Source organism: Canis lupus, chromosome 5 (genome assembly GCF_011100685.1).
Source record: "Canis lupus familiaris isolate Mischka breed German Shepherd chromosome 5, alternate assembly UU_Cfam_GSD_1.0, whole genome shotgun sequence".
Taxonomy (NCBI): domain Eukaryota; kingdom Metazoa; phylum Chordata; class Mammalia; order Carnivora; family Canidae; genus Canis; species Canis lupus.
Window position 1 is genome coordinate 48,869,263 of NC_049226.1, and position 24,317 is coordinate 48,893,579.

Genomic DNA, 24,317 nt, shown 5'->3' on the forward strand with positions numbered 1-24,317 from the left:
CAGATGCAGACTAACATCATTAGTAAAGGTCTTTTTCCCAGGCAAGATGAGAGAATGAGCTCAGTCTTATTTTACAGATGCATGAACTAATAGGAAACTGGGGCAGGTCTTCAGAAGGACCAAGCATAACATCAGTCCTATCCCATGGGACCCAATTTCTAGGCTTCTGATTCCTTGATGTAAGAGGATGAGTCAATCCTAGACCATCTTGAAGAGAAAATGGTCAGTAACATTTCACTAACACTAATTAAGCATGCAGATGGCACTTGGGAAAAAGAAATTTGAGACACAAACTGGTTCAAATCCTGGCAACCTCGTTTGCCTGAGGTGGATGTATCCTTTTGAAACTTCAGTTTCCTCATCTGTAAAACAGGGATAATAGCACCAACCTCAGAGGACTCTGAGTGCTGTAGCAAGTGCAGGCACAGAACCTGGCACACGTGGGTGCTTCAGACAGAGTACCAATTTGACCAACAAGACTTCCTACTTTTTCCAAAGTCAGGAGGAGGTGAAATTTTATCTGTCATTGTGTGGGCTTATAACTGAAAATGCAATTCGAACTAGAAGGGGAAAGATACTTTTTTTTTTTTCCTCCTCTTAGGAAATCTCAGTTTCTTGCCTTTGCAACTCTGCAGTTGCTTCCTGAATTTCTGTGGCTATCTAACCCCTCCAGGCAGCACAGGGCAGGGTCGGGAGGAGCAGGGGAAGGCTTCAGCTAATCTGAATTAAGTCTCAGGTGAATGTGGTGCCCTGCGTGAGGACATGATACAAGGAGGGGGAGTTTCTTGGAAATGAGGGGTGAGGGAGCTACTGGCTGACGTGACTGCAGCAAAAAAGGATTCCAATTTTATCTGCTTGGTCCAGAGAAGACAGAAGCCAACAAACATGTCATTTCTCTTAGGATGGGCTAAATAAAGCCTTATCTACTAGCTGATAGATAAAAGGGCAAAAATTAAAGCTCAGAAGAAAAAAGGTAAATTATGTGAGAATCAGAGCCATATCCTCAGGTCAAAGTTAGACACGGACAGAAAAATAGTTTAGCCCTTCTGCTCCTTCCACTCTGGAAAGTTCTTTTACCCAACTCTGTGTCTCAAAGCCTCTTAGGCAAATCCTTAGTGTAACTGGTATCATGCTGCATTATTCATGTTGTTGTTGTCATTACTACTATTATTATGTTTTACATCCATGTCCTCTATTAGTCTTTGAACAACCTGAGGAGAATTGTTACTCCTCATACTGTAGCTTTTGGGAATACTGTAAGAAACGATGAGTAAGCGAAGAAAGGAACTTAAGAATTTTGTAGACTGCCTATGCTTTGATTTCTCAAGGAGAACTTCAGGAATATGACACAGAATGACAACAGATTGAAATGCTCTCTGTATTTGCCACCTCCCCACGTTCCTCGTGCATCCCCACCAATGCAGACAGCAGGTGACATGCCCATAATTTAGCCACGCGGGGACCTCTCCAGATCAGCTGGTTTTCGGCACAGTGAAGTGTGTGGCTTGTGTACACGTTTGTAAATTTCATGAGGCCTAGGCAGTCACACTGCTCACAACCCGGGCAGCTACATGATTTATTAAGCAAAGGTTACAGCACCTGTGCCTTTTTGTCAACAAATCAGGCCCATGCCATGCCAAGCGATTCTTCTAATAACCCAAATGGTAATTTGGTTTTAAATAGCATTTCAGATACCACAATTCTATTGATGCAGAACAGTGATAGATTTGGGTGGCAGGGAAGAAATGCCTGTTTTTAATATTGTTTGCACTCATTTTTCATTTTAAAGAATTAGTTCTCATTGGAGTTCTGCAGGTTAAGCATTTTATTTGAGCATTCTGATTAAACTAGAACCTGAATCAAAATGAGTTCTTTGCTCAGTCCTTCTGTGTGGGAATTGGTATTTCTATTTATTACCTGATGATGAAATATTAACTTTTTTTCTCTAAATAAATGCCTCTTCTTAATGGCTCTTGTTTTCAGGGATCAGATTAAATTATGGGATGCAATTGAAATGGCCATTGGCTTTCTGCTATTTGAGATGATAGCATGTTCTCTATTATATTATATCATTCAGTGGGCATGCAGGGGACATTAATAGTGTCCAAAGTGAAGTAAATACTCTATGCCCCAGAGACTTCTCTGTAATATCAACTGTCATGGGACAAATTTGAAAAAGAAGAGATTCAGGGTTGGGGAGGAGCAGTCATGGTTTCTCAAAACACAATGATGTTCTGAAAGCTGCAGGGAGGTGGCCACCCTCTATTCTAATGATGAGTTAATGAAATGGAGGATGCAGAGGGATAGGAGGCAAATGATGAGAGTAGCAGAGGTACCAGACAAGTGAGGCAGAAGAATGGGACAAATAATGGGACAAATAACTGGGCAAGAATGTTCAAACACAGCCCAAAGCTGGGGTGAGATATACAACGCAATTGCAAGGCTGATAGAAAACTAGCTCAAGGCAAGGCTAAAAAAGAAGGCAATTCTGTTTTAGTGAAGGGAGGAATTCTCTGGAGGAAAAAAACAGACTGGAAGAGAAGGAGGAGAAAAAAATGGCTTTCAATTATCCACGTTATCTTTCCTTACCAATCATTACAGATGATGAATTGGTGCAATAAAAGCCAATATTCAATTTTTCCAATTTACATGGAAAGAAGGCCATAATATATTGTTAAAGGGAAGAAACGGCAGGTTATCAAACAGTGTATATAATATGATCCTATTTTTGCAATACACTTGTATGCACAGAAAACAGTCTGGATGGATTTATATGGAAATGTTAACAGTAGGACTACAAGTGATGTTTATTATTTTTCCCATCTGTATTTTCCACAATTAACATGTATCATGACTGTAATAAGAAAAAGTCATTATTTTTAAACTTCCTTATGAATCATTTAGCTTCAAGCAATATATGCTGACTACCCACTATGCAACGGGCATGAGAAATAGTACTTTTAGAGAGGTCAGCACATACTCACAGTGGATTTTGTTGATAACTGTCTACTAGTCCTGTTTTACAGAATTTTATGCTCTTAAGGGGTGAAAGGGCCATCAGAGTTTATCTAAAGATTACATTTTAAAAGTTGTAGTGAAGAATACATAGCATAAAATGTACCATCTTAACCATTTTCAAGTGGACAGTTTAGTGGTCTTCAGTATGGCCACACTGTTGTGCAATCATCACCACCAAACACCTCCAGAGCTCTTTCCATCTTGCAAAAGTGAGACTCCATCCCCATTAGAAAATGACTCTCCATTCTGCCATCTTCTCACCCACCAGCAACCACCATTCTACTTTCTCTCTCTATGAATCTGACTATGAACCCAGGAACCTCACATAAGTGGACTCATATAGTATTTGCCCTTTTGTGAGTGGCATCTTTCACTTAACCTCATATCTTCAAGGCTCATCCATGTAGTATACTGCAGAATTTCCTTCATTTCTAAGGCCAAATAACGTGTACTATATACCACATTAAAATGGTAGATACACAATAAAATACATATGCCACATTTTGTTTATCCCATTTATCTGTTGATAGAGACCTGGGTTGCTTCCACCTCTTGCCTGTTGTGAATAATGCTGCTAAGAATGTGGATGTACCAATACCTCTTCAAGACTTTGCTTTTGGTTTTTTTTGGATATATACTAATGACTAGATCTTAATGCAATCTCAGATTTAAAAGCAGGGGGTATGCTAGTAATACTCCTGAGAGCTGAGCATATCAATGTCTGAATACCGGTAGGGAAAGGTGCTTACCAGCTCATGAGGCCATGCAGCTCAGTGGTTAGAGAATGCAGGCCTTGGAGTCAGGCAAACTGGGTACAAATTCTTGCTCTACCTCTTACTGCTTATGACCATGGAAAAATGAACAATCTCTTTAGGTCTCAGTTTCTACATCTACAAAGTGGAGATAATTATATCTATCCTATTGGGTCCCTGTCAAGATTAGTTGGGTAATGTACTTCAGGTACTTACTACATAGAAAGTGCTCAATGAATAGAAGCTATATATAATTAAAGAATACTTTTTATAAAGAAAGGTCTTATGATAAACTGGAAGCTGCCTATTTAAAATGACTATGCAGTAGTTCAAATTCTATCTACTGGGAAAAATTGAGACCATACCTAATCTGTCTCTTCTGGGTTGATGTCTCAGGCATTTGAAGAGATTTCTATTGGGAACTGGCCTTTTGGAGAAAGGGACACCATTTTACTTTGCATTTATTTATGAATTCATGTGCAAGTTACCTCTTCTGCATTGAGTAAAGCTCAAGTATCTGCCTGGGTGCCTCTTCCATTTTTACTTCTCTAAAGGTAGAAGGCAAAATGTTGTCCTCCCAATTAATACGAATTTTGTGCTTTATTAGCAAAAGTATTAATATAGGACAAATGCCAACTTGCTTAGAAAATTACTAATCTGCACGCCATGTTCAAATGAAGCCTTAAAAACAATTGCTGTAAAAAAATCTCTTCTGAACTAATGTCTTCTCAAGAAGGAGATTATTTTTAAAGTATATAACTATTTTTATCTTTATATGTCTAACACTTTAAATGGTTCCAGGAAGTAGCTCCTTTAAAAAAAAAGAATTAATATATATACACCTAAAAATTAAAATATTTTTGACCACAGAATTTTAACCTCAGGATATATACATATATATATATATTTTTTTTTGGAAAAAAAAAAAAAAAGACAGCTCCATTAGTGCAGTTTCTCCTAAGACAACTGAGGATGGCTTTCTTTAAGACAAACGTGGCAGGTGTAACTCTGATAAGAAACATTTAAGCTGTTGTTCCTATGATGCCAAATATTTAACAGAAACCAAAAAAATTCAGTTCCAGATGCCAAAACTGGGTCTAAGTGACATCATTCATCCAGATGCGTGGAAAATCTGGATTTTCAAGAATTGAATTTTTGTGGTCAACATCATGAAGACTCAGTTTCTGGGTTAAATAAGGCATTTGTGAAACAAAGCCATTTTGGAATATAACACGTTTTGATTATAGAGAAACAAATTGAATGGAACATAGGGTACCATTTCAGTATTGTGAATCACAGATTATACAAAAAATACTATGTAAAATACAAACAGGACATTTCCAAACTGCATTTTTGAGGTTCTTAATGAAGTAACCCGAGCACATTGGTGCTTTGAGAAAAGCAATCATTCAATATAGAGCCACCGTCCCCAGTTCTCCCTTCCCACTGAACTGGAACGCATGAGCCAAAAGTACAAAATGAAATTTTAATGCCTTTGAGCTAATTATTTGACTTCAAATCCATCAGTTAAGCATTTGAAGGTATGGGAAAATAAGCAATACCCTGGAACAATTTTATGGGAGGTCCTGAATATATGTTAATCCCAGAAGCCACGGACAGGCCAGTTTCAGGAGAAACAGCAGAGGTGGGAAATTCAAGAGTTAACCTTCTGTCTTTCTTTTTTGCTCCCCCCGCTCCTCCCAGCTGCCTCCTCAGAAGCTGTACTTTATGTGACCCTGCTTTAGCGTAAGGAAGGCTTCAGATGCGGTGCAGTTTCACCTGCGCTGTCGACACAACAATAAACTAAAATCCTTTACAGAGAGAGAGAGAGCAAATGGACCCAAGAAAGCAAATCTATCCCGTTGATAAGCATCTGGTCATATTCTTATAAACAAAGATGAGTAGTTACAAATGCAGCATCTGGAGAATACACAGCCGGGCACACGCAAAAAATATCTCCAAGAACTCTTTCAAACAACATGCTGAGAACCCTCGAAGGAAACTCTTTATGTCAGTTATGATTGTGGATGGTTACATTCTAATTAGGAAACCAATGAGGAGATCCTTCCAAAACTTGAACCTAGTTCTCTTTGACAAACTTCTAAATATCTCTACATCTGCTACCTCTGACCTCCAAAAGTCTCTCACTGTTTCTAACAGCAGCCATTTGGAAACTTTTAACAGAGATTTCTTCTCTTTGACCCATACTAGCACAAAACACAACTATCTACCGAGAAACAAGCTCTCGATGTCCCAGGAGAATCTTTTCTCAATCATCTGCCCCAAATATGACTCACATACATCCCCTCCCACCCCTCGCTCCCTAGTGGCCAGGGTACCCCGGAATAAACACCACCTATTTCTGCACCAACACCAGCAACTTAATAGGACTCATGAACCCTTTCTTTCCTTTTTCTTTCAGAAAGCTTGCCAGCTTCCCGGGGACCCTATGACGAAAACAGAAGATTGGCTGGTTCCCCGTTCCCAGGATGCACTTTGATTCCATGGGCAACCAGAGCTTACTTTTCCAGGCAGGGGCGTCCTTCTGTCTGCTCGAAAGTAGAGAGACATGAATTCCTAGACGAGGAAACACACTCGCTGGCACAGGGAAACCTTTCTTGCCATAGCGAAAGGAGTTCTGGCACAGAAGCCTTCTTCCTCTACCCCCTCGACACAAGACACAAAAATCGCAGACACTGTCTCCTGCGATTTCTGAGAACACAGGGAAGTGTGGCTGGAGGGCCGGGGAGGGCCAGGAAAGGTTGGGGTCGGGAGGAAAGGGGACCACCGAACAGGGTCTGGGAAATGCAGCCTGTTGTGCCAAAAGACAAGTTACAATGCACCTGATGAATAAAACAAGCTGCACCACATACAGAAAAGATGAGAGCGGCCCACCTGTGTCTGTTGAGGGATATTTACAAAGCTTGGATCCCGTGGTCCAACACTGACGAATCGGTTTGCGGGGGAGGTGCTGGGTGTCGAGTAGGCTGTGAAGGGAAGGGACACATGCGTTCAGGAAGCAGCACGAGATTGCACACACAAACAACACCAAAACACACAGTCTCCGAGCCTACGCAGCTGATTAACAAGGAAATGTGCAAACACTGGAGCTAGGCAAAGGGATCTGGCTAGCGAGGGCATTTTAGACAGTCATAAAAGGGAAGGGGTGTTGGCTTCTAAAGACTGTTGGAATAAAAAATATCAAATTGGTGCTCACATGACTTCTTTTCTCCTTCCCGCATACAAATTAGAACATGCAGGACATTGGCAAAGTATACTTTCAGAGTTAAACATGAGCTCTGGGGCCAGAAAGAGATATCCTAGTCCTTAGAGCACAGGGAGAGAGAAATTAGGTAGGAAGAGGAGGAAAGCAGTTCATTTTACAACCTTGCTTCTCACACTATGACGCTCCCAAAAATCATGAGACATTCCTGTGTCTCTATAGCTAAATATGAAGAGGAGTCTTTATAGAAGGAATTAATGGCTTCTCCAGAAAGGAGGTGGAAAAGCACTGAGAACCAGCTGTCTTTATAGGCCTCAGGAGAGTGTCCAGAGTTTCTAGGAAGCACAAAACATGCTTAAAATATTAACGTTTGTAGTCTTCCCATCCTAGAACTTTCTGTTAAGGCACAAACTATCAAGAACCCGTGTAAACCAAGACATCACACTAAAACCACATTTCAGTTTACCATTCCTTTCACAGTACATGAAAGTTTTGTGTGTGTGTGTGTATATATATATATATATATATATATATATATATATATATATTTCTATTTAAGAGCTTCACTCTAGTGAGAAAAAAACTCAGTGGCTTCGGTGTTTCATTGACTTACAAATCCAAATGTGCATTTGGTCTTTTGGTGTCCTGCAATTCACTTCTTTACCGCAAAATCCTAATATTTATTCACATTCTTTCTTTGTACTAGAACTTTTAGATAACAGACTTCTGCTCAATTCAAATTTCTTCACGATACTTGTAAAAGGCCCTAATTTTTTGGACTGACTCTAGACACACACCATCTAAAAGATGAAAAGGATTTGCAAGTTTTTAAAAAAAACACAGATATCTGAGGGAATAGTACCAAATTCCTTTGCCAGATTTCTTTTTTTCTTTTTGGCATCATCTGCTTTTCTTTGCTTTTCTGTTTTACAGAAACCGGCTCAGACTTGTTTCCTTTGTTAAGCATGTCTGGAGATAAAATTTCTACCAACTGGCCCAAGTCCTGTTGGTCATCTCTGGTAAGAGCTAAGTCATCCACACGGATCTGTGATGGGCACATGGTGGGGCTGTGTTAAAGCAGCATGGAACAGGGCATCCTGTTCCATGAGGATCCTCTGATGTCTATTAATAAGAAAGTTTTGTTGGAGTGTGTTTTAGAAGGATCTGTCCAGTCATAGTTTTATAAAAAAAACAATGTATACATAAATGTTTATGTAAAAACATGTATGATATGTTATGCCATCTAGCCGTGTGAATCCCAGCCCCTCCTATGTTAGACTAAAATGAACAGATTTTAGAAATAGCTCTGCATCAAGCCATTCTGTATGTGCCTCTCACTCACTGGTATTGGAGAAACTGAAGTTTTTAAAAGTTCAGTGAAATATTCTTTATTAATTGCTCTATTCGGGTTATTGCTTTGCTTTGATAGGATTTAAGAAGTCTCCATAGAGAGTTATGTATTCAAAATGATGGACTATAATTACCTGGTAGTGAATTTACCTGCTTCTAGAGCACAAAGAGGATGTGGGAGAGATAAGGAGAAAAGCTAGTATAACCTGTCAAACCTCTCAGTGGTTAGGGGGGAAAAGTGTTCTTTTACACGTGAATAGGTAGGTAGGTAGAGAAGGAACCAAAAAAGGCCTGAAGAGTATATGCTAAGGTACTAAGACTAAGTGATTGATGACAGATGCTGAAATGTGAGTCCTAGTGGAACTGTGTCCTCGGGCTGCACTGGTCAGCACAGACACATAGCAGGATTTCCTATGATGCTTTTATCATACTGGTGACATCAGAAACAAGCATGCTGAGTGATCCTCAGAACCATGGCAGTTTTTTTTTTTTTGCTTCTCTTTTTCTGTGAAGATAGTTCTCCATGGATCATACCAAGTTTACTAAGTCTGAAAAGGTTGGTATTACATTCTACTCTCCATTGTTTGCCAGACCTAAATTTTGCCATTTGAAAGGTGTAGCATACAAATAATTTAGCCATTCAAAAGTGCTATAAGACTAACAACCGGATATTTTTCCTTCCTTCAGGCACGAGACAAACTTTGCATTCTTGATTTCAAAATATCCCAGAAAGCCTTTCATGCTTTCATAGGCTCCTAAAACTGCTTCAACGTTTAGTCTGGTTTTTAAAATGAGAGCAACAGTAAGAGAGGTGGTAGTGTGTTAGCATTGAAGAAGAAGAAGAAGAAGAAGAAGAAGAAGAAGAAGAAGAAGAAGAAGAAGAGGAGGAGGAAGAGGAGGAGGAGGAGGAAGTGGAGGAGGAGGAGGAGGAGGAAAAGGAAGAAGAAGGAGGAGGAGGAGGAAGAGAAGAAGAAGAAGAAGGAGGAGGAGGAGGAGGAAGAGGAGGAGGAGGAGGAGGAGGAGGAGAAGAAGAAATAATAATTCATTTTACAACTACAAAAACTTGGGAATCTCTGAGTACTCAAGTTATCAAACGGAAGAAATGGTGCCTGGGGAAATTTATTCTATAGAAATGTAGCTTCTGGGAAAATTCAAGGACACAGGGAGAACAAGGGAAGGAAGAAAGTAAGTCTGACTCATCTTCCATTATTGTAGTTGCAATAGGCAGAGTGTTCACCTGTAACAGGATGTAGTTCCAGAAATGATGTGACATTAGCTAAATTTGATTTTCCCAAAGAAAAAGTGGAATAAGGGAGTTATACTGCTGAACAAAAACCTCAGTTGCAACTTTTTATTAAACAACCACATATACCATAGCGAATCAATTATACATGCACAGTTAAGAGCTTTCAACATGAATATTAAACCAAGTAAAGGGGGCAATGTGGTAATTAATTATATACAACTGTATTTACTATGCTATTATATCACATTCGTATCTTTCTCAATTATAATCCTGGTGTTATTTATAGCAGCAAAAATAAAATGCCACAGGAAAAGCTTCAGGAAATCATGAAATCCAGAAAATAATTTTTGGGAAAGATTATTATAGACATTTGTTTGAAGATTCAGGAGGGAAGATTCAGTGGCATTTGATGATTTTCTAATAAAGTCAACAGGGAAATCAATTTACTTATATAATCTCATTGTAAAAGTCCTCATGGTAAGCATGACTATTAGAAATCAAATTATTGATTATTTGGCTGCTTCTGAAGCAGAAGCTTTTTTTTTTTTTTAAAGCAGCCATCTTACCTACATGAGCGATATCATCGTCAACTATTTGCCTAATGCTATGGATGAACATTCCTATTAGAAGCTTCCACTATTTTATTTATACTAACCTGATCATATTTTTCCTCTTTCTACTTGTATGTCTTCCCATTATCCTATGGTCTTAGTTTGGCCTTAGCTATAGTGATAAGTATGAAAATCCCAGGTCAGAATTTGATCGCATATCCAGAAAATCCCATTCTTTTGTGTTACCCGCTTACCATATGCATTGCTAATTATAAAATCCTTCACGTAGGCCTTGCAAGTCCTATCTCAGTATGACCAGTTGGGAGGATGGCTCAAGAACAGTTCTTTCTTTATATGCAATACTTTTACAGGGCCTCTGAGGATGCAGGAATCCATCTCTAGTGGGGGCTGTGGGGTGGGCATAGGGAGTGGGCAGGTAGAGTGCCTGAGATCATCCATTAAAGCTGCTCTTTTTTTTCTTTCTTTTTTTTTTGCAGTTTTATTTTTTTTTTAAGCTGCTCTTTACCACTGTGCAGCAGGTGTTCCCCAGGAGAACTCAGCCTTTTTGTCTTCAGAAATGTGTGTAACTGGGGCACCTGGGTAGCTCGGTGGTTGAGCGTCTGCCTTTGGTTCAGGTCATGATCCCAGGGTCCTGGAATCAAGTCCCACATCCGGCTCCCCACAGGGAGCCCACTTCTCCCTCTGCCTATGTCTCTGCCTCTCTCTCTGTGTCTCTCATGAATAAATAAATTAAAAAAAAATAAAAAAGAAATGCATGTAACTGACCACCTGCAAGCCAAACAGAATTCCTACTTTTCTTGTTCCCAAGGTGTCAGGTTCTGTTTTGTTTCTTTTTCTCAATAAGAAGGAATAAAGGATGTGTCTGGATAAAGGAATCATGGTATTTCCCCAAAAATCCACTTTGAGTCTGTAATAGCCCTCACCTATAAATCAAATCTGACCATGGTGTTAACAAGGCAGTCACACTGTTTTGAGCAGAGATGCTTGGAGTGTTCCTTGTTTTTGGAAAAAGTTATGACTGAAGAAAAAGACGTTAAGATATTAAAATACTTGTACCATTGTCAGGTGGTTTTTCTTTATGTTGAAAACGCTAGCATTAAAATCACCTAAATCTGACAAACTAGAAAATGAAAAGTAGGCAGACAGACTCAAGGTCTAGTTCACATTTAGCAACCACTAAAATATATGTAATCACTGAAAGGGAGCAAAGGGAGAAAATTTAGACAGACGTTTTTGTGGGGGAAGAGTGTGAAGGGAGAGCTGCCTTTCGGATGAAGCCCCTCCAGGACTCAGAGTGCTGGCGGCGAGGCTGAGAGCCGGTTCACAGACAGCAGAACAGCCTGCGCAGAGTGACAGCCAGCTTCTCTGCCCTGGTTCGGGGTCAGTGACATGGTAAGGCATCTTGGCAGAAAAGAAAATGTAAGCGACCTGGTGAGCTTTGAGGTTCTACATTTACTTCCACACACAGGAAGCAATGAAGTCCCCCGAACCCTGGCAACCTGGCCTCCAACCTCACACGAGGTTAGAAGAGAGATTTGTGTTCTTTGTCAGACTCCAGATATAGGAAAAGAGTGAACATCCCCTTCTTCATTCCCTTGAACTTTGCCAGGTCTAACCTTGAGAGTGCATCAAAGAGAGGTGTTTCTGTATATTCAATAGATTCCTATTCATTCTCTCTCTCTCTCTCTCTCTCCCCGTCTGTCTCTGTCTCTCTGGCTGTCTCTCACGACCACTGGCTCTGTGCTGAGCACCAGGGGAGATTCAGTGGTGAGCAGCACACACTGTCATCCTAGAAATGCTAGCATCTACCTAATGGTGAGGGCTGTGTGTAGAAAAATGAAGATATGGGTGCTTTTAAAGGTGACATAAATAAGAATCTATGAGATGTTAAAGGACAGAAAAGTGACACCTGGCAGGAGAGTGGGAAAAGCAGCACAGGGGAAAGGAGGAAGACAGGTTCGCCTGGATGTAGGGTCACAGAGGAAGCAGCAAGAGCAAAGGCCCGGAGGCAGGAAGCAGAGGCATTGATCATGGAGGGAAAGGGAAAAGACAGGAGATTGCAAATTATGTTTTGCTGTATTGCACGGGAAGGTAAAATGTTAAGCATCAGAGACCTGAACGTTTGAAAATGGAGGGGAAAAAGTCTCATGAAATTGCTTTTAAGAAAAAGAAATAATTTCTAAAATAAACAGAGATATCAAAAATTTCTATTCCAAATACTTCTAAGGCAACTAGAGGTCCTCACATGCTAAACCACTCCCTTCATATCTCAGATAGCAATATACACGTCACAAGTTCCCTCGTTTTCAGAAACTCAGACATAGTCACATGTGGGGATTTCCCCTCTAAAAAATACCTACGCAAAAATTCAATTTCATTCAAAATAGACTTAACTGTGATTCTACCACCTGCACAGAAACGTGCTAATTATTGGACAGAAGTAATCAAAGCAAGTTCAGTCTGAACAGATCCCTGTGTATTCAAGTTGCAATTTTATTAAATGTTTATCAGGGACACCTGACGGTGAAGGAAAAGTGCATGAGAAAGCATTCAGCTGCAAACTTGAAATAATGAGATGATTAAATACCTATGTGAAATGGTTCTAGAATCTTTTAACTGCACTATCATGTTATTTTAAAAAAACCAAAAAACACCAAACGAAAAAGCCTCGTGAGATAACTTCCATTTCTAAAAAACAAAACAAAACAAAAAGCAGAAACTATCAGGAAATAGGTTGGCTAATTTCTAAATGAAACCTTTACAGTGGTTAAACTCATTTAGGAACTTGAACAGCACTATTTCTTCCAAGGTCACAAAGAAATCCTGGAGGATATTGGGAGTGTTTTTCCTTTGAAGAAATCTACCGGTATCGACAAGTTTACAGGGCCTGGGTTAGTGTTATTAATATTATATAGCCAAGGAAACACAGACAGCCTTTCTTACACATGATCCAGTATTCAGAGGTTTAGAAATTCCCACATGACTGCATGGATATTGTAGTTGTCTTCCAGATGTTTGGAATCTAAAAGATAACCACACTGAATTTCCATTATTTTGATCACATCTGTGCAGTCGGTTACCTCATTCTATTATCTCTGTAAATCTTTTGTCTCTACAAACAAGTTACCAACAAAAAAAAGACACAGCCCTCAGGGCATGAAATTAAAACCTACTTATTGCTAGTAAATTATTACAGAACAACATACCCATAAGCTTTCTTCCTGAAAAGCTAATGAATTCTAACTTTAATATATTAGCATTACTTAACATGTATGGTAGCAATTTGCATGACATGGCTAATGTGCCAGTAGTTCACAAAAATCTTGAGAAGAGGCAATTTAGCCAGATGGTTTTGCTCTGCTCGTATTTCTGTTTGTATTAAGGATCCTCACGGGGAGGTACGGGCTCTAGCTACATCATGATTTGGGGTAAAAAAATGCAGAAAGAGAAGTATAAGACAATTCATGCGTGCGCACAGAGAGAAAGGGATCAGAACAACTTGTAAACTGGAGACGCTCTGACCTTATGTTACCCAAATCTGTGTCATAAGCAGGCACTTTGGATTGTTTCCTGTAGGCAATCTATTTAAACTGCCTATAACATTGGTTTTCATAACAGCTGTAAAGGATAAGAACAGAGGCTTATTTCAGTTCATTTAAATTTATTTCCCATGGCTAATCCAAATTCTATAACTGTCATTTATTTTTAGGTAAATTGTTGTGTGTTGCACAATTGATAGAACACATCTATTGATCAGAAGCAACAATGTATGTGAGTAGGCACAGGTGAAATTATATTAAATAGCCACAGGGAATAAACCCTGGATTCAGCTGGGGTTTACTAAAAAAAGAAACTTAAATCAATATATCGGATTGCTCCCTTTTGAAAGGCTTCTGTGGCCTCTCAAAAGGCAGTGTAACTCTGGAAGCCTACTTCTGGGAATTTATCCTCAACAAATACTTAAAGGTACAGATAAAGATTTATGCTCTAAGATGTTCATTACAGAATTATTTATAAAGAGGAACAAACCAGAGCCACCTTATAAGCTAATGCTTCATTTATATGTTGAAATGTTTTGCAGTCTTTAAACACATTTAAAAATAATCATGACATCATGACATGTTGATAGTATGTAATAAAATGAATAAAATCAGTTTAAAAACTGTGTATATATATATATATATACACACACACATAGACAAATGCACACACATATCATGATCAATTATGTTTAAAATATACATAGAAAATGATTGGAAAATAGGCACATAAAATGATTACCTCTGAAGAATGGGATTATAAATGATTTTTAAATAACTTCCAGTAATTTTTAATCTTAAATAAACATGGACAGAACCTGAAAACCCCAAGTAATACTTTCATTTTTACAGCCATGCAAGGTGACCAGTAGAATTTCAGAATGAAATTTCAGAATGAATTTCAGAACCAGGAAATCCTGGATTGAATCCATTCAGAACTCTTACTTGAAATGTGGTCTTGGGAAACCAATTAACCTTTCTGAGCTTCTATATATAAAGAGTCCAGTATAATAAATATAATTTACTCCAATATGCATAGGCCTTTAAGGCTTCATCCCTCTGTACATGTCTAATGGGTAACACTCTCTACAGGAGCAGTCCAGAAAGTAATCCCTAAGAGAGGCTTAGCCAACAAGATGGGAAATCCCCAAAATTCCACTATATATTATATTAAAACAATTGAAGAAAAATGCCAAAATCATCCAATCAGGGACTGTTGATTCCAATATCTGATAAGGGTATTATACTCTAAGACAGCTGCTTTCAAACTCTTAAAAAAATAAAACTCAAACCTCTCAAGGGTTAATGTTGTGGTCAAACTCATAAGTAATGTGTAAATTGGCACAATTTGGTAAAGTATCTCATTATGAATATTCACACTGTTGATACTAGTAATTCCAAATCTAGGAATCTATCCTGATAAAATTATTAAGTTGGGGACAAAATGTTTTTTCGAATAATTGCTGGAATGTATTTCATAGATTGGGGCAAAAGTTAATGTGCCATAGTAGAAGAATAGATACAAATAGTTTTAATATCACATTTCCTATTTTTTATGAAATAAGAAAAGGTGTAAAATACTAATTAAGAAAATAGCATACAAAATATTATATTTACCATGGTCATAATCATCTTATATGTGTATGTATACACACAAATACACACATCAACATGCATTAAGGGAAAAAAATGGACCAACATGTTCATAGTAATTGACTATAGGAGAATTTAATTTCATTTTTTATCCTTCACATTTTCCAAGTTTCTTACATTGCAATATATTACTTTGGTGAAGAAAATCTTAAAACTCACTTGTTAGTTCTGTCATCTGAAAAAGTAACAAACTGAGGCAAACACAAGACTTGAATGGGTTATGAAAACCTATAAGAACTGAATCATCCATTGCCCATTCTCTTTTGTCACTCCTTTACAATGACCATCTCTTACTTTGCTCTTGTTCCCCTACTTTTTATCCAATTCAATGTATGCAAATATATGTTATTCTTGGAATATGTAAAAGTTCTTTATGGAGTGTCTTAGGATTTTCAGAGGACAGGTATACATACAATATTATATCTCTAAACATGGGATATGTCCCAGTAGAGTAAAACCCAGGGCTTTGAAGCCTGACTCAGTTTCAGTGTTTTCTTTCTTTTTTTTTTTTTAAACTTTTATTTATTTATGATAATCACAGAGAGAGAGAGAGAGAGAGAGGCAGAGACATAGGCAGAGGGAGAAGCAGGCTCCATGCACCAGGAGCCCGACATGGGATTTGATCCCAGGTCTCCAGGATCGCGCCCTGAGCCAAAGGCAGGCGCTAAACCTCTGCGCCACCCAGGGATCCCCAATGTTTTCTTTTTTAAAAGAGTGCTAACAATTCCAATCTTGCAGATTTATAATCATAACCAAATGAATTAAGGTAATGTATATGAAAATACCTGATTTTCAACAATTTTCTTTTTCCTTTGCAAATTTAAACATGACAAAATTGGATTGTACAGAGAGCAATAATACTCTCCAAAGGGCATTTATGAAAAATTATGATTTAAGATTGTATATGGGGCAGCCCGGGTGGCTCAGCGGTTTAGTGCCACCTGCAGCCCAGGGCGTGATCCTGGAGTCCTTGGATTGAGTCTTGCAATGGGCTCCCTGCATGGAGCCTGCTTCTCCCTCTGCCTGTATCTCTGCCTCTCTCTCTCTCTCTCTCTCTCTCTGTCTCTCATGAATAAATAAATAAAATCTTTAAAAAAAAGATTGTATATGTACATTTGTATTTAAATAGGTTCCTAAAGCAGAAATTGTGACCAAATATTGGCTGTGCAGAATGAAAATGCTAACCTTACACTAAGCTCCATGCTATCTGTGAGGGAAAAAGAATATTATTCTTTACCAGAAAGAACACACATTTTCTGTTATCATATCCAAAGTTCAGGTTAGTATAGCTAAAAGCCAGATGTATAAAAATTTCCAAGGGTTTTATATCCCCACCATGAGTAAGTTTTGGTCACTAGAGTGATTAAGGTATAAAGAAGAATTTTTAAATCATTAGACAAATATTTTTGAAAATAGAGAAATAATTGTATTTGCTATAAAAGGGGGGTTTAAGACTCAGTAATACCTTTCATTCTCAGTGGATAAGGTACCAAAGAGCTATCCTATGAAAAACCAGTTTCTGTCTTTCAATACACAAGTGAATGTGTATATACATCCCCTCACTGTAAGTGTGTATTCTATACACATTTCTTAGTATTCTTGTTTGCTGATTTAACATAACTCATATAGATTTGGCTGTTTATTTTTAAAGCGTTAGGTTATTACTAATCTTTTATTATTATCAGTGATGCAATGAATACTTGATATATGTGTTTTCATGTCCAACTCTATCACTTACATTTAAAATTTAGATAAAGATATATGTATTTTTATATACATGAAAAATAAAACTGTCTTCTGAAGAGGTTGAACCAATTTACAGTCCTCAATGCAGAAGATTGCCTGTCTTTCCATACACTTTCCAAGCCTGTGCAACATACTTTTTGATCTTTGCTGCTCTGACAGGTAAAAATAGCACCCAAGTCTTAATTTGTATTGTTTTTATGTTACATGAATGAGACACCTTTCAACTGTTCTCTATTTCTCTATGTTTATACCCTTTTTTGGTCTTTTTATTGGACTGTTGGTCTTTATATATTAGATAATTTAACCCTCTGTTACATGTGTAGCAAATATTTTTCCCACTTTCATTTTTGTCTTTTTGATTTTGTTTATGGTGAGTTTTTTTCCATACATAAATTTTTTTATATTCTTAGAGTAGAATTTGTTGGTCTTTCCTTTCATGGATTCTGTGTTTGTATATGTGTGTTATTTAGAAAGGCCTTCTTCACTCCATTATTATTTAAAAAATTGTCCTATATTTTCATGTGGTATTTAAAGCTTAACCTTTGTATGATTGTTGTTGTTATTTTTTCTTTTTCCCTCCAGGTCGAATTTATTTATTTATTTATTTTTCCGAATTTATTTTGGTTTAAGGAATCTTCTTTTTTTTTTTTTTCAGGACAGTTGCTCAGTTGTCCCAACAGACTTCACTGAATAATCCCTCCCCCTCCTCTAATACAAAATGCCACTACTGTCACATATTAAAATATTGCAGGTATGTAGGTCTCTTTCCAATTCAGAAGAATATCAAACATTGGAAAATAATGGAGATAGCAGCAGAGCTGGTAGAGAAATTGAAACCAATGTGGAATAACAAAACAAGAAAATATGATAGCAATGTGGGAATAGATCAACATAAAATGAGTTTCCTGGCACTAAGTGACATCGGACAGACACTAACTTAAGAGTAAGAATGAGAAGAGAGTTCTTTGAAATTGTTCTCCATCTTACCTGTGGAATTGGTTGCAAAGGAGGCAAACAACCATATGAGTCTCATAACTACAGGGAAAAAACTTATGGTTGCTGGAGGGGAGGTTGGTGGGGGGATTGAGTAACCGGGAGATGGGCATTAATATGAGGGTACTTGATGTAACGTTCCATGTAAGTGGTGAATCACTAAATTCTACCCCTGAAACTAATACTATGCTGTATGTTAACTAAATTGAATTTAAATAAACATTTTTTAAAAATCTTGGGGCATCTGGGTGGCTCAGCGGTTTGGTGCCTGCCTTGGGCCCAGGGCATAATCCTGGAGACCCGGGATTGAGTCCCACATCGGGCTCCCTGCATGGAGCCTGCTTCTGCCTCTGCCTGTGTCTCTGCCTCTCTGTCTCTCATGAATAAATAAAATCTTTTTTAAAAAAAATCTATGATGTTATAAAAACTCTAAGAAGTGTACAGCAAAGAATGGACTTTATTGAATGTAATTTTAAAAGTGTAAAGAAAAGGAATAATGCAATAGTTCAGGCATTAGTAATGAAAAGTGTTTTGTGAAAGGAAGCCACTAACTTCTTTTCCCATTCTCTCTTGTGATTATCCACTAGTTCTTCTCTGAAAGAGGAAACACAGTCCTTACATCATCTAAAAATTGTGAAAATGTAACATATCATTCCCTGGCTTGCTCTAAATCCAATTATTGATTACAAAAATGTGTTACACATTTTAAGGAAAAGTGTTGGTGAAAAGGACAGGTATCATTATTTGGATGATAACTTAGGAAATAATTCTTCAAAGCATTCAACAGTTCTTGGGAGTCTTGGAGAATAAAGGAAATCTGGCTTTCTCAACAATTCCTATTTTTTGCCTTTTTTGCTGTTTTTGTTTTATGTCCCTCCAAATCTTATGTTCTCTTCCTTTCACTGACAAGGTTACTCTGAGCAACAGAAACCAATTCATACTGAAGTATAGCTGACCAACTAACATCTTCCTTTATATTTTTCCCATAGGGTTTTCACAGCAAAAACATGAAGCTTTGGGCTAATGTGAAGATACCCGGAGGACGCTATGGCCAATTGTATGAATTGTAGGTTCAAGGTGGCTGGGTGTGAATCATGATGCTGCTACCCCTGGGTGAGAAACCTTGAGCAAGTTATCTTATTAGGGTGGCAAGAATATTTAACCTCATAGGATTACTAGGAAAATTAAAACAATAGATATACAAATAATTTTAAAGTGCCTGGCCCATGAGTAGAACTGGCCCAGTTCTTTGTTGTGCTGTTATTAATTTCCAATAAGCAGGTGGTTGTGGCTCCTCAGAACCAGAGATCATGTCATATTGCTCTGTAATTTGTATGAGGTAGGAATGAGATAGTAGAAATAACATGGGAAAGCCTGCATTTGAGTCCCTACCAGGCTACTACAGAAGTATAATCTTGGGAAGGTCATCTGTCCTTTCTAATCTCAGCTTCCTTGTCTATAAAATCCTGACCACACAGGACTCTTAGGAAGACAGAACGAGATGATGTATTTGTGTAAATAGTTCTGCCAACAGAAAAGCACTGCACATACGTTAATTATTATACTACAAAATTTCTATCCCCGGTCATAGATTATTGTTATATTCTTGGTTAACAGGTTCATATTCATTCATAGAATGAATGCATATAAGATTCATTGGAGATATAAAAATAAATAATAAAGGAAACTTGTTATTGCATGCTTCTACTTTAATAGAATTCTAGTTTGAAAAAAATCAAAAGTTCATAGCTAAGAAGGCATGGAGAAAAATGTTTATGAGTCTTTTATGCATTCCCAAATTGAGTTTTTGTGTTCCTAATTAATTAAAAAAAGAAAATATGCATGTTTTATCTTCCATCATAATCCAAAAGTGTTTTTTCTCTCCGTTATAATTCTAGGCTATGATGCCAATCTGCAATTTCTTTTCTGGAAAAGTCCATCTTTATAGTATGATCTTGGTACTAGCCTATTATATAAGAATTGGGTGTTACAATATAATTAAGAAAAAGAATAGTGCGTTTTGAATCATCATACCACAAAACAGACCCAAATGTAATGAGGTATTTCTCCTATACTTCAGCTGTTGTCCTTAGGACTCTGAGGAATATCCACTCAGTGTATTACATGTTTGAAAAGGAGTCCCTACCCAATTAATGCATGATGCACGTGGAGAAACTCAGTAAACTGCAAAGAGCTTTCATAGGTAGGATGCTATTATAATTAGTATCATTGGTAAAATACCTAATGGGCATGTCAAACATAATTTGGTCAAACCAGACTCTGGTCCCCGCCCCTCACCCAGAATGGCTCTTCCTGCAGTTTTTCTATCTCAGTTCATGGTAACTCCATCCTTCCAGTTGCCTAGTTCAAAGACCTAGGAGTCATTGTTGATTTCTCTCTCTCTCTCTCTTTTTCTTAACCCATATCTAATGCATCAGCAAATCCTGTCAGCTCTACCCTTCAAAGAATTCTCACCACCCACACTGCCCCATGTTGGTGCCTGGATTCCTATACCAGTGTGCCACCCCTCTCCTTGTTTTAGTCTTTGCTACTGGACTTTCTGGTCCTTAACTTACTAATTTACTTTTACTTTGATTATTGTTTGTCCACAGGGAAGGGGATTGTTTTGTGTACTTTTGCCTCCCTTGTGTCTAAAATAGTAGCTGGCATGTAGAAGACACTCATTATATTTATTGATTAAAAAAAAAAAAAAAACAGCCTCTTAACTGGTCTCCCTGCTTTAATTCTTGCCCCTGGCAATCTATTTTCAACAAAGCCTTCTAAGTGTTTCTGCTAAAAACTAGGAAGTTATCACTTCTCTGCTCCCCCTGTCACTCAGAGTAAAGCCCCAAGTCCTTACAATGGTCTATGAGAGCCTACTCCCAACTCCCAGCTCCCGGCCTGCATCCACCTATACCTCTGACCTCACCTCCTCCTACTTTAGCCTACTTCTCACTACCCTGGCCAGGTGTACGGGCTGTTCCTTCTGCTTGGAAAGCTCTTCCCCTACAGTCTCATGGCTTACCTTCTCACTTATGTTAGGTCTTTATTCAAATTTTCTCTTCACGGACAGGCCTTCTCTGGCCACCCTATGTACAGTCATACCCCCACCTCCACCACTCCCGACCCCTACATTACGCTTACATATAACCAGCTTATGTCATCCACCTTTTATACTATTTTGTTGACTGACTTTCTTCTCTCTCTACAATGTGAGCTCCACAAGATCAGGGAATCTGTAAAATCTCTTTCATTTCCTGCTGAATCCTAGTAACTAGAACATGACTTGGCATGTAGCTAGCTGATGGTCAATTACTATTTATTGAATGAACAAGTGATATTCTCTCAGCAGGTATCTAAACCTACAGCGGTAGGTAGGTAGTCAGCAGAACAGAGAACACTCGTTATGAATCACCCTTATAGGTCATCTCTAGTTATCATGGTTTCCTAAGGAGAACTGGCATAGTAGTTTATCAATCTTTTTCCAAATAAATCAACAATATAAAAGTTCTCCTTGAGAGAGAGAACTTTTAACTTCACTCCTACTCCCCTGTTGTTGTTGTTTTAGGGCACTAGTAAGGATTTTTCCCATTAAAATGTATTTATTTCAGAGGCACATTTTTCCCCAAATCTGCCTTACCCATGTTTTTCTGGCCACAGTTGCAAAGTTGAGTATTTGGTGCCAGAGGCAACTGATTAGGTTAAAAATACATACTCTGCTTTAGGCTGGCATCCATTTGTATTTCATTATAAGATGATATTAAAAATTATGCCTTGGACTCTTAACTGTCTACAGCATAGCGCATCTGTCACCCCAGTTTGTCCTGACAGTCTGCCTAAGAGAGTGGGTAGAGCAGTCAGTGATACTCCCAATAGCAGATAAGGGAATTTCTGGCCCAGAAAAGTTGGTAATATAGGAGACCCTTGGCATGATTTCCTACTTTTATTTTATAAATCTCATTTTATTACAAGTCATCTCAAACCCCAAATAGGAATGGCTGTCCTAGGTTATGCAATTAGTGTTTTTGAAAAAAGCCTCAATTTTGGACATACTATTGGGATGTTGAACATCTGTACTTAATACCCCATCATGATGTTTCTTCTTGCTAAAGCTGAGCTCTAATAAACTGGCAAAGATAAACAGGATCCAACCACCCTGTGGTTTTAATTTCTAGGAAAGCACATAGCTTATGAAACTATATTTTTTGCCCTAAATTTTTATTCAGTGGTAATCTAATTTTAGACATCCCTTCCCCCCTACCAGGGTGGTTTCTTCTTTCTCAGATTTAAAACACCTGAATATTATCCCTACTAAAATAGCATAGAAGTCACCCTTTTCAAAATGATCTTTAGCTGAGACCCTGTGCCTGGACCAAACTCCCTCCCAAATGCTCTTATAGAACTCATGCCTTTGTCCTAGTGTTGTCTCTTGTGAACTACCCATTTACCAGCTGTCTCTTTCCACGGATCCCACATTTCTGTAGAGCAGGGATTAATCATATCTATATCCCAAGTAGCTAACAGTCCATGCTCACTATATGAAGGCTGAATAAGCAAATGGAAAAAGGTAGTCATCAAGATGAATGGTAAGAGAGGGGCAGGCGATTTCACTCTGATATTGGTTCCCTTCCATATCCCCTTGGTCCCCCACCCCGACCCCATGCTCACTTTCTATTCTCTAGACTGTAGAGTTTGGAAGTAGAAACCAGAGGTGACCTGTCGTGCTCTTTTCTCTTAGGAAGACAGGTGTTGGCAGGCAACATGCAGCCATCTGGGCCTCCATGCTATCGGCTCTAAATAGGAGGGCAGACCTCACCTGGGAAGGCCTGTGGTAGTTCAGCACTGCCCGTTGACTGGAGATTTGTCTGTGTAATTCAGGAGTTCAGCATTAGGCAGCATATTTGCCTATAGTCATAAACTCAACTCTCTGATAGTAAAGTGATAATCTGGTCTTCAAATCTGATTTTTGCTTGTATTTCATTTAGCAATTGGTTCAGAAATCAGGGCATGGAAGAGGAATTTGTGTGTGTGTGTGTGGGGGGAGTGGAGCTGGAGTTGTTAAATTTCTTTCCAGTATGGACCAGTGGGTTTTGAGATTTTTAAATTGAAATATTCCTCCTATGCTATAAATTATAGGTCCCCCAGTCTGTCACTGTCTTTTCAATAAAAGAGAGGATGATAAGGTGAGATACTGCTCTGAAACAGCACATTTTTGAGAATTCAGCAAACCCCAAAAAGCCTAGAAACAAGGGATAGACTTTATAATGATAAAAGCCTTTCTATGCCACCAGTAGAACATTTTGTTTTGCCCAAATTCTTAAAATCATATGGAGCGGCTGGGACATCTGGGTGGCTCACTTGGTTAAGCTTCTGCCTTCGGCTCAGGTCACGATCCCAGGGTCCTGGGAAGGAGTCCTGAGCCCAGTTCCCCGCTCAGCAGGGAATCTGCTTCTCCCTCTGCCCCTCTCCACTGCTTGTGTTAGCTTGCATGCTCTCTTCTCTTAAATAAAGTAAAATCTTTTTTTTAAAAAAAAGTAAATATCAAATTACCTGTATCAAACTTTTGGCCCTCTCTCCCCCAATATCACCCCTTTCCCCAAATCTTCAAACCCTGTCCTAATGGACATGCAACCACATGCATTGGATCTGCCGGGACCCCCTCCACATTTCTTCCCATCATGTTGGAGGAATGCTTGAGTCTGGCCACGATGGAATGACAGATACCTTTTCATACAAGGCATCTGATTTTATCCATGGTATGGAATCCAGAAGTATGGACCCAAAGACATCAACCTGATTCAGGGGCTGAATAGCTTTACATGTCCCACAGAACTATTTTGTCATTACCCAAGCCTGGGGACTCTGCTAGATCAGAGTTTTGGCAGGTAATAAAATATCCCAATTTATTTGGTGGTGGTACTTATTCTGGCTGATTTGACACAACCCTGACAGGCAGGTATCACCACCCACATTCTATACATGAGGAAACTGACTTGAAGATAAACACAGCTAGTAATGGGAAAGGTGGGGGGATTTGGGTCCTTATCTTTTAGTTTTCCATAACTGCACAAGGTATACCTATTCTTCCCCAGTGCCTCAGAGGGGCCCCATCCCCATTACTGGAAAATGCACTATGAATGCAGGAGATGCTGATGGTGGAGGGGAGGATGTGTTTAAATGGAATAGGTAGAGTATTACCACACGGCTTTTAAAGAACTGTGTCAT

At 38.6% G+C, this 24,317-nt stretch overlaps 1 protein-coding gene across 10 annotated transcripts in view; it reads right to left on the reverse strand.

The window, feature by feature from the left end:
• The window catches only part of NFIA (nuclear factor I A), a 373,258-nt gene that overhangs the window by 31,034 nt on the left and 317,907 nt on the right, over window positions 1-24,317 (reverse strand). For 8 of the 10 annotated variants that reach the window (XM_038537347.1, XM_038537346.1, XM_038537349.1 and 5 more), the window contains one exon: window positions 6,666-6,757. The exons of the other annotated variants lie outside the window; for them this stretch is intronic. In XM_038537347.1, the coding sequence (XP_038393275.1) occupies window positions 6,666-6,757 (92 nt within the window). The remainder of the gene's footprint in view (window positions 1-6,665; window positions 6,758-24,317) is intronic. 10 annotated transcript variants of the gene reach the window in all.